The sequence below is a fragment of the Leucoraja erinacea genome, chromosome 5 (genome assembly GCF_028641065.1).
Source record: "Leucoraja erinacea ecotype New England chromosome 5, Leri_hhj_1, whole genome shotgun sequence".
Taxonomy (NCBI): domain Eukaryota; kingdom Metazoa; phylum Chordata; class Chondrichthyes; order Rajiformes; family Rajidae; genus Leucoraja; species Leucoraja erinaceus.
Window position 1 is genome coordinate 54,518,235 of NC_073381.1, and position 15,086 is coordinate 54,533,320.

The window sequence follows — 15,086 nt, forward strand, 5'->3', positions numbered from 1 at the left end:
GTCAGGGAAGGCAGATGAACAATTCCGGGATTGCTTGGAATCGATAGATGGGTGATGTTCAAGGACTCTAAAGAATGCACCATGGATGTTATTGACTTCATAAAGAAATGTGCGGAGGAATGTGTTCCCACCAAAACCATCTGAATGTTCCCCAACCAGAAGTCTTGGGTGAACTAGGAGATCCGCAGTCTTCTGAGGACCAGATCGCGGGCATTCAATCTGGCAATGTAGATTTGTATAAGAAGTCCAGGTATGACCTTGATAAGGCCATCAAAAAGGCTAAAATAGGCTTGCGCTCTAAAATGGAAGTTGAGACAGGCATTCAGCATTAATGGTAGGGCTTGCACGCTATCACTTCCTACAAGACAAAACCAAATGGCAGCTCAAGCAATAGTGAGGTATCACTCTCGGACAACATCAATGTGTTCTACAAATGAGTTGATAGGGAGAGCACAATGTGTGTTCTCAGGGGTCCCATCCCCCCCCCCCCCCCCCCCCCCCCCCCCATGGTATAATCTGAGTCACCCAGGGCCAATGTCAGAAAGTGTGAACCCTTAGAAAGAATCTGGACCTGATGGTGTACTGGGTCACGTTCTCAAAACCTGTGTGGTACAATTTGCTGGAGTTTTTGCGGACATCTTCATCCGCTCACTATTGAGGTCTGAGGATCCACCTGATTTGAAAGGGTGTCTCTGTTAACTCTATCAACTTTACCTCTGTCAACTTTGCTCTTAACATCGGTGAGACCAATGAGGTAATGGTGCCCAAGGAAAGTGAGGCAACATGCCGCCAATGATTAAAAAATGTTTGTGGATATGAAGTGCTTTGAGAGGTTGGTTATAGCGCATTTTAACCCCTACCTTAGCAAGAATATGGAACCACTACACTACTGCTGCGATAGACCCCTTAGGGACGTTATCTCACTAGCTCTTCACTCTGCACAGGAAAACTTGGACAACAAAAACTCATACATCAAGCTGTTGTTCATCAACTACAGTTCTGCGTTCCAACACCATCATCTCCTCCCAACTTGTTAACAAGCTCAGGAATCTGGGTCTCTGCATTGCCTATACAATTGGATCCTCGAGACCACAATAAGTATGAATTGGCAACACTTCCTCCTCGATAACCATCAGCGAGGATGCTGTGTGGTCAGTCCCATGCTCTATTCACTGTATACACATAACTGTACGTCTGGACATAATTCCATCTCAATTTTTTTAATTTGTTGGTGATGCCACCATTGTTTGATGAATTATGGATAATTATGAGTCAGAATAGGGAGATTAGTTGATTGAAAGGTGTTGGAACAACTTTGCTCTTAACATCGGTGAGACCAATGAGGTAATTTTAAAAGAAGAAGGCTGAGGATCCACAAACCAGTCTTCATTAATGGATAGGTAGTGGATAGTTATCAACTTCAAGTTCCTGGGTGTGCATATCTGTGAGGATCTGGCCTGGAGCCAGCACATTGATGCACTCATAAAGAAAGCGCATCACTACCTCTACTTCGTTAGAAGATGGAGAAGATTCAGTGTGTCAACACTCTTGAACCTCTGCAGGTGTAAGGTAGAGGGCATATTGACTGGTTGTATCACAGCCTGATATAGCATCTCAAATGCCCAGGAACAAAGGAGAATACCAAAAGTGGTGGACACTACCCGGTCCATCACAGGCACTGACTGCCCACTATCTAAGGGACCTATAGAAGGTGCTGCCTCAAAAAGGCAGTCAGCCTCATCAAGGACACGCAACACCCTAGTCATGTTCTTATTTCACTCCTCCCATTGGGAAGAAAGTAGAGGAGTCTGAAAATCATAGGCCTTGGGTTCAGGAACAGCTTCTTCCCAATAATTCAAGCTATTGACCATTACAAATACAAAATAAACTACGAAGTATGAACTCTCTTGGTTGCACTTGGGACTTTGGTTTTGTTTTGTACTAATGATGCTTTTTAAAAAAGTGTTGAACTTTTTTTTGTTGTTTTATTATATTAACTAGTGAGTACTGTGTGTACAGACCTGCTGAAAGTATGGATTTCATTGTTTCTGTTTCGATACATATTACAATTAAACACTTGACTCTTGATGATCTAGTTGAATGGTGGAACAGGCACAAAGGACTGAATGGCCTACTGTTGCTTTCATTTCTAGTGTTTTGCATCCTCGTACAAGAATTTCTCATTCGTTAAATATTGATTTGCATCTAATTTTAATACCCTCCCGCAAAATCGTCCAATCTCCAAACAATTTATATGGATGGAGGTTGAAGTTATTTTCTACGTGCTGCTGGTGGCCCAAGTTTGGGTGTGAGATGCACAGAGACTGTGTTGAACTGGTCTGAAAATTAAAATTTTATAAATGCTATATCAAAAGATAAGTGCAATTTACTTTCCACCTTCACCCCCTGCAGTTTTCATTGTTGTTAATTAAAATTGGACCTTGTTTATTAAGTTCTATTTTTCTCTACTTGGAAGGACTCTTTATTTGCACTGACAGCATGGAGCTTTGAAGCCAAAGGTCAACCCAGAGTTCCCAATCACCATTAAAAGCTTAGCATTTAGAGTCATTTCTAGACTTGCTTTCTTTTTACTGCTCAGGTCTTTGATTTTTGACAGCAATATTTTTCTCTGCTGTTAATACTAGTGATCTCTGTTTGCTAATTACCTCTGTGTTCATTAATCTCCATATAAACATTGATATTAGATTGATGTTATGCATAACCAGCAGTTTTATTTATCTGTAAAAGAAAAAATAATTCTCGATTCATATTGTAAGTGGCACACGATAGATTTGGTAGAATTGAAGCACATTTACTTTTCAACCTGATTTGAAATGTTGTAAAATAAACTATTATTTCAATCGTGATTCCACTATCATTTAGGAAATATAATTCAAGATAGGTGAGATCTGCTTATTTAATGGTATGGGAATCTTATAGAAATGTATGATCTATGAATTGTGGAAATGTATAATCAGTGCTATTTTTGTTTTCCAACAGGTTCCTTCTTGATGGTAGATTCTTCTCAGCATTTGCCAGGAGAGAAAGCGCGACTCTTACTTCCAATAATGAAAGAAAACGACACCCACTGCATCGATTTCAGTTACTGGTTGTACAGTAAGGATTATTTGAGTCCAGGGACACTAAACATTTTTGTTCGTGTGAACAAAGGAGCTCTTGCAAATCCCATTTGGAATGTGACAGGATCTCAGGGAAAACAATGGCATCGGGCTGAGCTGGCAGTTAGCACATTCTGGCCGAATGAGTATCAGGTAATGGCGATCTCCAGTATGCAAGAGCTTTGTTATTGAAAGTCAAAAAGTACAGCACACAGACACTATGGATCAAAGATCCTATAGCAAGCAAGATAGCCCACTCGATGAAAAAGACGTAGTACGGTCATGGGCAGATTCATGGTTAATTTTCGGCCCCCATTTCCGTAACCGGCTTCCGTCTCCGCTCCAAAGATCCCATAGTGCGGAAACTGAAGCCGGTTACGGAAGCATCCTCGTAAAAATAAAATTATTTGGTAAAAATCTTCTAATTTTCAGAATTATAATTTATTAACACAAACTATTCCCCCGCAACGTTGATTACACTGCGAGTCGGGTCGGGTCGGGTTACTGAAATGGATGAAAAAAAGGTCCACGTTCCGCCCCGTTGTGTACTACATGTCAGCCCATTGCATTTAGAAGGAGTGGTCTATCTTGTGGTCTATAGGATCTTTGCCATGAATAGTGTTGAAATATCATTTGACCCGAGGTCCTAAAAAACTCCAACTAATGCACAGCATCACTCAGCAGTGCCAATAGAATGTTTTGTTGCCAGAACATGAGAAAAACACATTTATTGCACCTCACTCAAACTGCAGAGTGCATCTGTTAAATTGTTGCATGACTACTGCATCTAGTATGTGTAAAGATGGGTAGAAAGTATGGGCAAAGACTGATGTTCGTAAAAATGATAAAAATGAGTCATTGAGCTCTTAATTAACAGGTATTGGCTGTAAGCATCAATTGTCTCTCTAAATAGGCAGTCTGGGTAGTAATCATACAAGGGTATGATATATGTAACAGCATAAAAAATCGTGAAACATGGGAATTACATTTAAATAAAGTGGATCAAGATGTCGCGTTACAAATTGTGAAGGGGAATATCCTGAAATATTCTTCACACAGTGATCAACAGAAGGAAGCAAATCAGTACCAAAACTATAAATACTGGAAGGTACACAAAAAAGCTGGAGAAACTCAGCGGGTGCAGCAGCATCTATGGAGCGAAGGAAATAGGCAACATTTCGGGCCGAAACATTTCTTCAGGCTGATCGGGGGTGGGGGCGGGGACAAGAAAGGAAAAAGGAGGAGGAGCCCGAAGGCTGGGGGATGGGAGGAGACAGCAGGGGGACTGAGAAAGGGGAGGAGATAGCAAGGACTAACAAAATTGGGAGAATTCGATGTTCATGCCCCCAGGATGCAGACTCCCCAAGCGGAATATGAGGTGCTGTTCCTCCAATTTCCAGTGCTGCTCGCATGGAGGAGACCCAGGACAGAGAGGTCGGAGATGGAATGGGAGGGGGAGTTGGTGTTATAAATACTGGAATTCTGTAAAACCCATTTGAAAGTTACTTTAATATTCACTACTCTCAACTCATTATGCTGCTTTGTCCTGGGTGATTGAGATTTACTGGAGCATTTGATGTTCTTTTTAAAATTAACTTTGGGAATGCAGCAATGTACGAAACAAGCATGGCTGGAAAATCTTATTCATGTTAGGCATAAATGCTCTTGAGATAATTCTGTCATCAAATTGAAAGTGTTTCGTTTAGCTACAAAATGTAACGACTGGAGCCTGAATGTATAATGGTTGAAAATAATGATGCTTATCCTTTGGTGGCAAGGGGTAATTTTTCGACCGAAGATCATCCAGCAATTAGACATTTTAAGGTCTTGGATAATGGGTGCCATTTCAGTGACTTGGTATCAATTTAATTTTTTGTGCAGTTACTTTATTAACTTCTGTCAAAATCATTACATTTTAGAAGATGCTAAGGCACCTCTTGTTGAGCTGACTTGCAATCTGTTAGTTGTCTCTTTAATCTGAAAGTGGAAATTAGAATTATTATTACACAGGCGATGCAAGAATTTGCAGAAGCTGGAGTATTGAGCAAAACACAAAGTATTGGAGGAACTCAGCAGGTCAGGCAGCATTTGGAGGGAATGGACATGCGGTATTATAAATCGGGACCCTTCTTCAGACTGATGGAGTAGGGGGAAGAACAGGAAAATAGAACTGGGGGGATGGGGCAAAGTCTGACAAATGATAAATGGATACAAGTGAAGAGATTTGGCAGGTTGGAGGAGTAAGTGGCAAATTCTAGAGATTAAAATGGGGTTAGAAAGATGAGGAAGAGTGAAATGTAAACCCAAAGGGAGAGGTACAGGTGGAAGGGGACATGGGGGAGGGGAAAAATGGGATAAAAAGAAATATGGGTTTAGTGGGTGTGAGAGAAGCTTATGGGGGTGGGGAAGAGAGCAAGGTGAATGGGGTGGTGGGAGAGATGAGTGTGCACTGGGTAGGAGCGACAGGGGACAGAGGGGGCGGGTGTTGGGGAGATATTATTTGGAATTGGAGAATTCATTTTTCATACCATTGAGTTTCAAGCTACCCAGTTGGAACATGAGGTGATGTTCTTCCAATTTGTGTATGTCTTCATTCTGGTAATGGAGAAGGACAAGGACAGAAAGGTCAGTCTAGGAATGGAAAAGGGAGTTCACGGTTAGCAACCGAGTGATCAAGAAAGCCTTGGCATAAAGACCATGTGTTCGGTGAAGCGGTCGCCTATTCTATGCCTGGTATTGCCAATGTTAAAGGAGGCTACATCGGGAGCACCAAATAAAATAGATAAGGTTGGATAAGGGACATGTGAATCTCCATCTCGCTTGGCCGACCTTCTGGGGTCCTAGAAATGAAGTGAGAGAGGAGGTGTAGAGATGGATGTTACATCTCCTGCGATGGCGGAGGAAAGTGCTAAGAGAGAGGGCAGATTGGGTGGGGAGGAATCAGCAAGTCAAGGAGTTGCAGAGAGAGTGGTCTCTGCAGAATGTCAATATGGGTGGAAATGGGAAGATGTGGCTAGTTGCGTGTTTGCGTTAAAATTGATGAAATGTTGGAGATTGATTTTTTGGTTGAGGCGGCTGGTGGAATGAAAGGTGAAGATATGATCATGGCTGATCATCCAACTCAGTATCCCGTACCTGCCTTCTTTCCATACCCCCTGATCCCCTTAGCCACAAGGGCCACATCTAACTCCCTCTTAAATATAGCCAATGAACTGGCGTCAACTACCCTCTGTGGCAGAGAGTTCCAGAGATTCACCACTCTCTGTGTGAAAAAAGTTCTTCTCATCTCGGTTTTAAAGGATTTCCCCTTTATCCTTAAGCTGTGACCCCTTGTCCTGGACTTCCATAACATCGGGAACAATCTTCCTGCATCTAGCCTGTCCAACCCCTTGAGAATTTTGTAAGTTTCTATAAGATCCCCTCTCAATCTTCTAAATTCTAGAGAGTATAAACCAAGTCTATCCAGTCTTTCTTCATAAGACAGCCCTGACATCCCAGGAATCAGTCTGGTGAACCGTCTCTGCACTCCCTCTATGGCAATAATGTCCTTCCTCAGATTTGGAGACCAAAACTGTACGCAATACTCCAGGTGTGGTCTCACCAAGACCCTGTACAACTGCAGTAGAACCTCTCTGCTCCTATACTCAAATCCTTTTGCAATGAAAGCTAACGTACCATTCGCTTTCTTTACTGCCGGCTGCACCTGCATGCCTACCTTCAATGACTGGTGTACCATGACACCCAGGTCGCGCTGCATCTCCCCCTTTCCCAATCGGCCACCGGCCAATCGGTGTGGAATGAAGATGTGGAGAGATTGGTCTTTGTTGCTAAAGATGAGGCAATGGACGAGTAGGAATTGAAAATTGTTGAGATTGTGAAGTGGTGGGGGTTATCTCGGATGTAGGTCAGAAGAGACTGGCTAAGGGATGACAGCATAGTATTGAACTATTTGGTGATGTTTTGTTCTGGTTATGTGGGTATTCTGAAGCACAAATATTAAATGGAAAGGATCTATAAATAAATATATGCAACAAAATAAACTACCAAGTAAATGTAGGAAGAAAGAAAGAGTAGGTTAGAGTTGTCATTTTCTGATGAACAGAGAGGTGAATGGGGACATTTTAATGATTCCTATATGCACATTCTAAGTGCACATAATGACCGTCCTTAACTGACCTTAAAACTGTTATAAAAATACATTTCCAATCTGGATTCTGCTTAATATCTGAGGGTTCACAAATGAAAATTATTAGAAGTATATGTTTGTAACATGCTTGGCTTAGTTTCAAACGAATCACCAAACAAACACCTTTTAGGCATTGTTAATAAACAGATTAATCTTGATCATCCAGCAGCTTATTTTTTGTTTACAAGGCAGTCAATTCCATCAGTCCCCCAGGGACCGTTTTACTTTGGGAAAAGAAATTGGAAAGTACGCAAGTTGATGATTTATTTTTGGGAAGTTGTCTTTATTTGTGGAGGTACCAGAAGCTTGTTTGTATGGCTATTGTCAAAGGGATTGGCTCTTCCATCAGATCCGACATGTGCCAAACAATAATATAATTGTTCCTCTTTCAACACAGGGCAGAAAAAATAAATTCAACTTGCATCTTTGGCTGCTTCATCGATGTCTGAACAAAATAAGCAGTTTTTTCTTGATTACAAAATCCTCAAAGGTTCTTGTATTTTTGTATATCTGCTTATTAGTAAACACCTGAGTGAAGAAGTTTCCTAGTTCTATATTTTTCCACTGACTGAATTGTCAGGGTAATGAGGGATTCTTGTCACGGACATGTACTGAAATATTGGCCCACTGCTCATGTTATATAGCTGCATGAATTGCCCCCTTCAGATTGCCTGGAAATGATTATGAATTAATAAACTGGCTTGCATGTTAGTCAATCTGCAAGGTGAAGCTCGGAGCAAAGCATAATTTGCTTGCAGAGAACATTCTGGGTAACCCACTTGGGTTACATTATGAGATGGGTTTTAAGAAGGAAAATTGCTGGATATTTGGCTGCCCTCTAGGCACGTGTACATACATGTATGTCTATGGTACCTGGATCTTCCTCGCTACCACTTCTCACTCCTGTTCCACGGTATCACAGTTTTCAAATAGTTTGTCCAGCATTCAATACTGGCTGACCAGAAATTCACTACGACCAAATAACACAAAAAAAATGAATACATCTGCTTTGGTTGCTGTACCAAACTCCATTCATAGGCCACCAACCCCATTCAAATCAGACTGCTTACAGTTTGTGTTCGCTTTTGACCCAGGATGAGCTTTGGCTGGCATTGCTGGTCATTGCTAAGATTACCTGTCCAGGAGTTTAGAACTATGAGGGGAGACCTCAGAAATTTACCAAATAGTGAAAGGCTTGGATAGTGTGAATGTGGAGAGGATGTTTCCATTAGTGGGAGAGTCCAGGACCAGAGGCCATATGCTCAGAATAAAAGGAAATGCCTTTAAAAAGGAGATAAGAAGGAATTTCTTAAGTGAGAGGGTGCTGAATCTGTGGAATTCATTGCCACAGACAGCTGTGGAGACCAAGTCAATGGATATTTTAAGGCGGAGATTGACAGATTCTTGATTAGTAAGGGTGTTAAGGGTTATGGAGCGAAGGCAGGAGAATGCAGTTGAGAGGGAAAGATGAACAGCCATGATTGAATGGCGGAGTAGACTTGATGGGCCAAATGGCCGAATTCTGCTCTCACAACTTATGAACATATGAACGCTGAGAGCTGTCCACCTTTTCATCTGTTAAAAGATCCATCCAAACTGGCTCAAAATCTGCACTGTTTAAATCTGTGTTCTTAAGTATCCTTAATTTTAATTGTTCCAAAATTAGTGCCTGTGATTAGGCCTTAAGATCCAAAGCACTGAGCTCTGGAATCTCTCTCTAAACCTCTCCACCTCTGTACCGTAAACCTGCACCTTTGTCAAACATTTGGTCGTTTGCCATTATATCTCAGCACGCGCCTTCTGTCCCTGCAGTAGTCTCTGTTCCCATTGCCACTTACTTTAATACCTCTCCCTGCCACCTACCTGAGAATGAATCAGACAGTCACAAACTAGATCCTCTAGCACGGTGACTAGACTGCATCATCCTCCTTTGCCCTGATGATTCTACAACCTGTCGCAACACCCTTGCATTGCCTATTCAGACCATTAAGACCACCCTTGCACGAGGAGAGATAATGCAGCAGCAGTCATGAAGATAGAGGATTTAAATTGACTGATTAACTCACGAGCAGGGAGACGGATGAAGTGAGTGCCAGGGGAGCAGTTTATTTGCAACAATTGAAGAAGTGCAGAAAGCTAAAGCTTGTCAAGATATTTAGTAATTAAAAACATAAAATAATTATAATTATTTTCCTGTAAGTTGAATAACCACATTTTTACTGCCTGGTCGATGATCAAATTTTTATTTGTGAAATGATGAATTCTGCTGCTTGAAGGTGGATGATAAGCACTAGCGTTAATTGTATGGTGCTATATTCAGAGCTACAATGAGATTTTGGTCTAATTGCTACTTTCAGCTGAAGGCAGTTTTTTAACTAAACTCTTCCGCGAAGCAGGTTTTTCCAGTTAATACCTTTCTGTGCAGTTGATTGAAACCTACGTATGCTTATTTTACATCCAGCCGTGAAGAGAAAACAATGGGTATATTAATTGAAGGTTGTTGTTGCCTTCAGGTAAATTGTAAGTGATGGGTGGGGAGGAGAAGAATAATTGTGTTCCTTATGGGAAATGTAACAACATAAAATTATTGCACTTTGGCTGAGTGTAGCAGCAAGAAATATTCAGTATTAATAATTATATTTTGCTGGCAACATAAGGTACAATATTGAATGTTAAATATGATGGATAATTTGAAGATTAAAAGGTTTTATTCCTGTAGGTGGTGCTATGGATATAATGTTGCATGTCAAATTGATTACAATGAGGGCAGCTCCTAACACAGCTCCTCTATGTCTGGTCGGACCCTCTCCCCCTCGCCCTAGTGCACAACACACTGCCCGTCCCGTTACCTTGCTAATTTACTCTGGCTTTAATTAACTCACCCGTTTCCAAAACTGAGGACCATCTATCCTGCTTCCTTCTGGCATGTCCAGTTGTTGCCAGTTTGATTTAGGTTTGCCATCTAAACTTGCCCACATGCATTCCCCAGCACATCCAACATTTCAGATCATAGAACACAGAACAGTACAGCACAGGATCAGGCACTGCAGCCCACAATGTTCATGTGGGACATGGTGCCTCGTCTGCCTGTACGTGCAGATTATCTCATCAGCCTGTACATGATCCATTTCCCTCTATTCCCTGCACTTCCACGTGCTTATCTAAAAGCTAAACGCTTCTAAAAGCTTCTTAAACACCACTATGGTATCTACCTCCACCACCACACCTGGCAATGTGTTTCAAGCCCCCACCACCCTCTGTGTTTAAAAATAAATTACCCAAATTAATTTCTAATAAACTTTCCCTTTCTCACTTTATAGCTATGCTCTTTTGTGGGTTCCTCCTTAGTTCTTTGTGGAACATACCTCCCACCTACACTTAGTCACACTTCTGTCTTGCACAAGATCCTTGAGGTTTGAGGAAGCAATTTATCTCCGGTTCAATATCCAGCCTCGGACCTGCTCTTCTTTTTCTTGCTCGTCTTGCCTAATTATATTGGTTCTGTTTCTTAGTTGTGGTGTCCAGACACTGACAATGCAGTGCAGTATCAAAGGGTGGTGCTTTAAGCTCGTTTTATTGCTTGGTCAAAGAAAAATAATGATTATTATCTGCTATTTGTTATGCCTTGTCACACCATGGCAAACCTGAATATCTGCCTGGTCTTGCTGCACAGCCCGAGGATTTATGACAAGAATTGAAAATTAGGCATCAGCTAACAACCCCATTTATATTCAATGATAGAGAGGATAAGTGATGAAGAAGCTGAAGATGGTTTGACCTTGGATATTGCTTTGAGGAGTTCCAGCAGTGGGATGTTTTTTTTTAATTTTGTTCAGGGTTTTGAGCGTGTGCATAAGTGTGCATAAGTTGTAACTCAATCCTTTCTTGTTCATTCCTAATTTCTTGCTCTTCCCCTCTGTTGTCAGACTTCTGAACAGTACTTCCATCAGCTAGTGTACAGTCTGATTCACCTCTATCCCATTGTGGAAATCGGACTTTGTCTATGGAACTGATATGCTACAATGCTGAGAAGTATATTCTGCACTCTGTATCTTTCCTGTTGCTCTATCTATCGTACTGAAGTTTATCTTGATTGTATTTATGTATAGTGTATCTGATCTGTTTCGCTAGCATGCTTCTCACTATACCTCAGTTCACTTGACAATAATAACCTTAAACCTAATTGGTCTTGTGAGGATGATGGCTTGCCACATTCCTGAACTGCTAGCAACCTTATGATGAAGATGCTCTTGGTCTGTTGTTGGGAAGAGTGTTTTAAGTATTTAGTTTAGAGATAAAGAGCGGAAGTAGCCCCTTCGGCTTACCGGGTCCACGCCGCATATTAACACTATCACACACTGAGAACAATTTTTACATTTACCAAGCCAATTTACCTACATACCTGTATGTCTTAGGAGTGTGGGAGGAAACCGAAGATCTTGGAGAAACCCCACGCAGGTCACGGGGAGAGCGTACAAAATCCATGCAGACAGCACCAGTAGTCAGCATCGAACCCAGGGATCATTTTTAAGTCAGAATTGTATATGGCTTTTTGTGAAACCTGAAATTAATGTTTTTCTGCGGGTCCTACCCTTATTATTCTTGGTGAAAGAAGTCTTGGGTTTGAAAAGTAGGAGATGAATATCCTCTGGCAGTCATAGCCATCTACCATTGTGCCAGGTCTGACTTCAAATTTATGGAGAATTTTGATTGCCATAGGCTTCAATATTATTGGGGTTCCTTGATATTATGTACAATACAATGCTGCCTTGATATTGCGGGCAGTTACTCCCATCTCACCACTGCAATTTAATATATCTGACCCCGGTTGGCCAAAACTGTAACAATGTCTGGAACTGTTTTATAGATAAACGGATCCCACACTTAGCAAATGAGTGGGCTGGAACACCTCAGGAAGCTCAACATTCTCTCAGGGGTCTGAGGAAATCATCCAGGATAATTATATTGTGTGATTGACAGCCCACCCATCAATTAAATGTTCACTTTCTTCACGACTCATATCTCTGCTGTAGTTTTGGTGTGAGATTCATTGTAGCAAGTCAATAAAAGGTTAATCGACAACAGTCCGCACATTCTCTCACTCAAGGACAGCTTATGCAGAGAGAATTGCGAGTCCCACTTCAAGTTGCTCAGTATGCTGCAATGTAAATATGCTACTGTTCTTTCAGCTATTTGTGTCAAAATTATTTCTACCTACATTTCCTACCTTGCCGCTCTGTAAGAGTACCTTCACTTACTGATTGCAATGGTATAAAAAGACAGTGAGGGATGGGTAAAATATGTGGATGCTGTCAGCGAAGCTTGAATCCCTTCACATTACATGACCACAACATTTATAAGTTACATGCAATGATATTTATAGTCTGTGGGAATGCTTCAAGTAATCTAACCTCCAGCAGCAAGTTAACACAGAGTTGACAATGCCAACAATCATGGAGTCATAGAGTGATACAGTGTGGAAACCGGCCCTTCGGCCCAAATTGACCACACCGGCCAACAATGTTTCAACAACACTAGTCCCACTTGCCTGCGCTTGGTCCATATCCCACCAAACCTGTCCTATCCATGTACCTGTCCAACTGTTTCTTAAATGATGGGATAGTCCCAGCCTCAACTACCCCCTCTGGCAGCTTGTTGCATACACCTACAACCCTTTGTGTGAAAAAGTTGCCCCTCAGATTCCTATTAAATCTTTTCCCCTTCACCTTGAACCTATGTCCTCAGGTCCTCGATTCCCCTACTCTGGGTAAGAGACTCTCTGCATCTACCCAATCTATTCCTCTCATGATTTTGTACACCTCTACAAGATACCCCCTCATCCTCCTGCGCTCCATGGAATAGAGACACAGCCTACTCAACCTCTCCCTATAGCTCGCACCCTCTAGTCCTGGCAACATCCTCGTAAATCTTTTCTGAACCCTTTCAAGCTTGACTCTCTTTCCCATAACATGGTGCCCAGAACTGAACACAATATTCTAAATGCAGTCTCACCAACGTCTTAAGCAACTGCAACACGACCTCCCAACTTCTATACTCACTACTCTGACTGATGAAGGCCAAAGTGCCAAAAGCCTTATTGACCACCTTATCTACCTGCGATTCGACCTTCAACAATCCATGCACCTGTACTCCTAGATCTCTGCTCTATAATACTACCCAGAGGTCTACCATTTACTCAGTAGGTCCTGCCCTTGTACGACGTCCCAAAATGTAACACTTCGCACTTCTCTGTATTAAATTCCATCAACCATTCCTCCCCCCACCTGGCTAATCGATCCAGATCCTGCTGCAATCTTCACAACCATCTTCACTATTTGCAAAACCACTCACTTTTGTATCATCATCAAATTTGCTAATATTGCCCTGTATGATATCACCTAAATCATTGATGTAGATGACAAACAGTAACAAGCCCAGCACCGAACCCCGAGGCACACAACTAGTCACAGACCTCCAGTCCGAGAAGCAACCTTTCACCATCATTCTCTGCTTTCTTCCATGGAGCCAATTTGCTATCCATTCAGCTATCTCTCCTTGGATCCCATGCGATCCAACGTTGCAGAGCAGACTACCATGCAGAACCTTGTCGAATGCCTTACTGAAATCCACAGACACAACATAATCATATATAACTTGAGCAATGTGTACAATGCCTCAGGTACAATTGATTCTGCCTTAATTGCCAGTCAGGCCTTGAATATTGTATGACTAAATGGGTTTAGCTGACTCAATTCTGAGTTTGCAGAAAAAATTGGTTCAAACTATATTTTTTTGTTTACAGATAGCTTTTGATCTCACATTGAGATAAAACAATGTGTGCGCTTTTAGCAACTGGAAGCAGGAATGCTAGCTGTTTTTTTTCTCTCACTTTGTTTTAAATCTCAGCATGTAGAGATTAATGGCAGAGCACCAACTGCTACCTTGGCTGAGGAGCTTATTCAGCTCAAAACTTGTTTTTAAACTTGTTTAGCTTAATGCACCAATCAATCAAAGCTTTTGATTCCTAAGCTGTCTGGGAATCTCACCAGTGCCAAATCTTTACAGTGACATTAGACATCAGTGGTTTTGTCAAGAATGGTGACTCTGCTGATGTTGCCTTCAGGCAAACAAACACCTGGAATTTATTTTTCACACAAAGGGCGGTGGGTGTATGGAACAAGCTGCCAGAGGAGGTAGTTGAGATTGGGACAAAATTTAAGAAACAGTTAGACAGATATATGGATAGACACAAAAAGCTGGAGTAACTCAGCGAGCCAGGCAGCATCTCCGGAGAGAAGGAATGGGTGATATTTCGGGTCAAGACCCTTCAGACTGGCTAAGGATAAGTGAAATGAAAGATATAGAAGGGGAGATAAAGAACAATAAATGCAAGATGTGCAAAAAAAGTAACAATGATAAAGGAAACGGGTGAAAATGCGATTTGGGTGGGGGAGGGTTAGAGAGAGAGGGAATGTCGGGGCTACCTGAAATGAGAGAAAGCAATATTCATACCACTGGGCTGCAAGCTGCCCAAGCAAAATATGAGATGCTGTTCCTCCAATTTGCAATTAGCCTCACTCTGACAATGGAGGAGACCAAGGCCAGAAAAGTCTGTGTAGGAATGGGAAGGAGAATTAAACTACGCCGCATCTGCTCCCAGGATGAGGTGTTCCACGGAAATGTCCTAATTCTTCAGGGAACGGGGGGGGGGGGGGGGGTCCCTTCCCCTCCACCCTCCCCTATCCCCTATCCTACCCTACCCTACCCTACCATAGATGAGG

At 41.9% G+C, this 15,086-nt stretch overlaps 1 protein-coding gene across 4 annotated transcripts in view; it reads left to right on the forward strand.

Annotated features, from left to right (window-relative positions):
- ptprk (protein tyrosine phosphatase receptor type K) overlaps nt 1-15,086 on the forward strand; it is a 570,756-nt gene that overhangs the window by 160,311 nt on the left and 395,359 nt on the right. For all 4 annotated transcript variants that reach the window (XM_055635637.1, XM_055635639.1, XM_055635640.1 and 1 more), the window contains exon 3: nt 3,001-3,272. In XM_055635637.1, the coding sequence (XP_055491612.1) occupies nt 3,001-3,272 (272 nt within the window). The remainder of the gene's footprint in view (nt 1-3,000; nt 3,273-15,086) is intronic.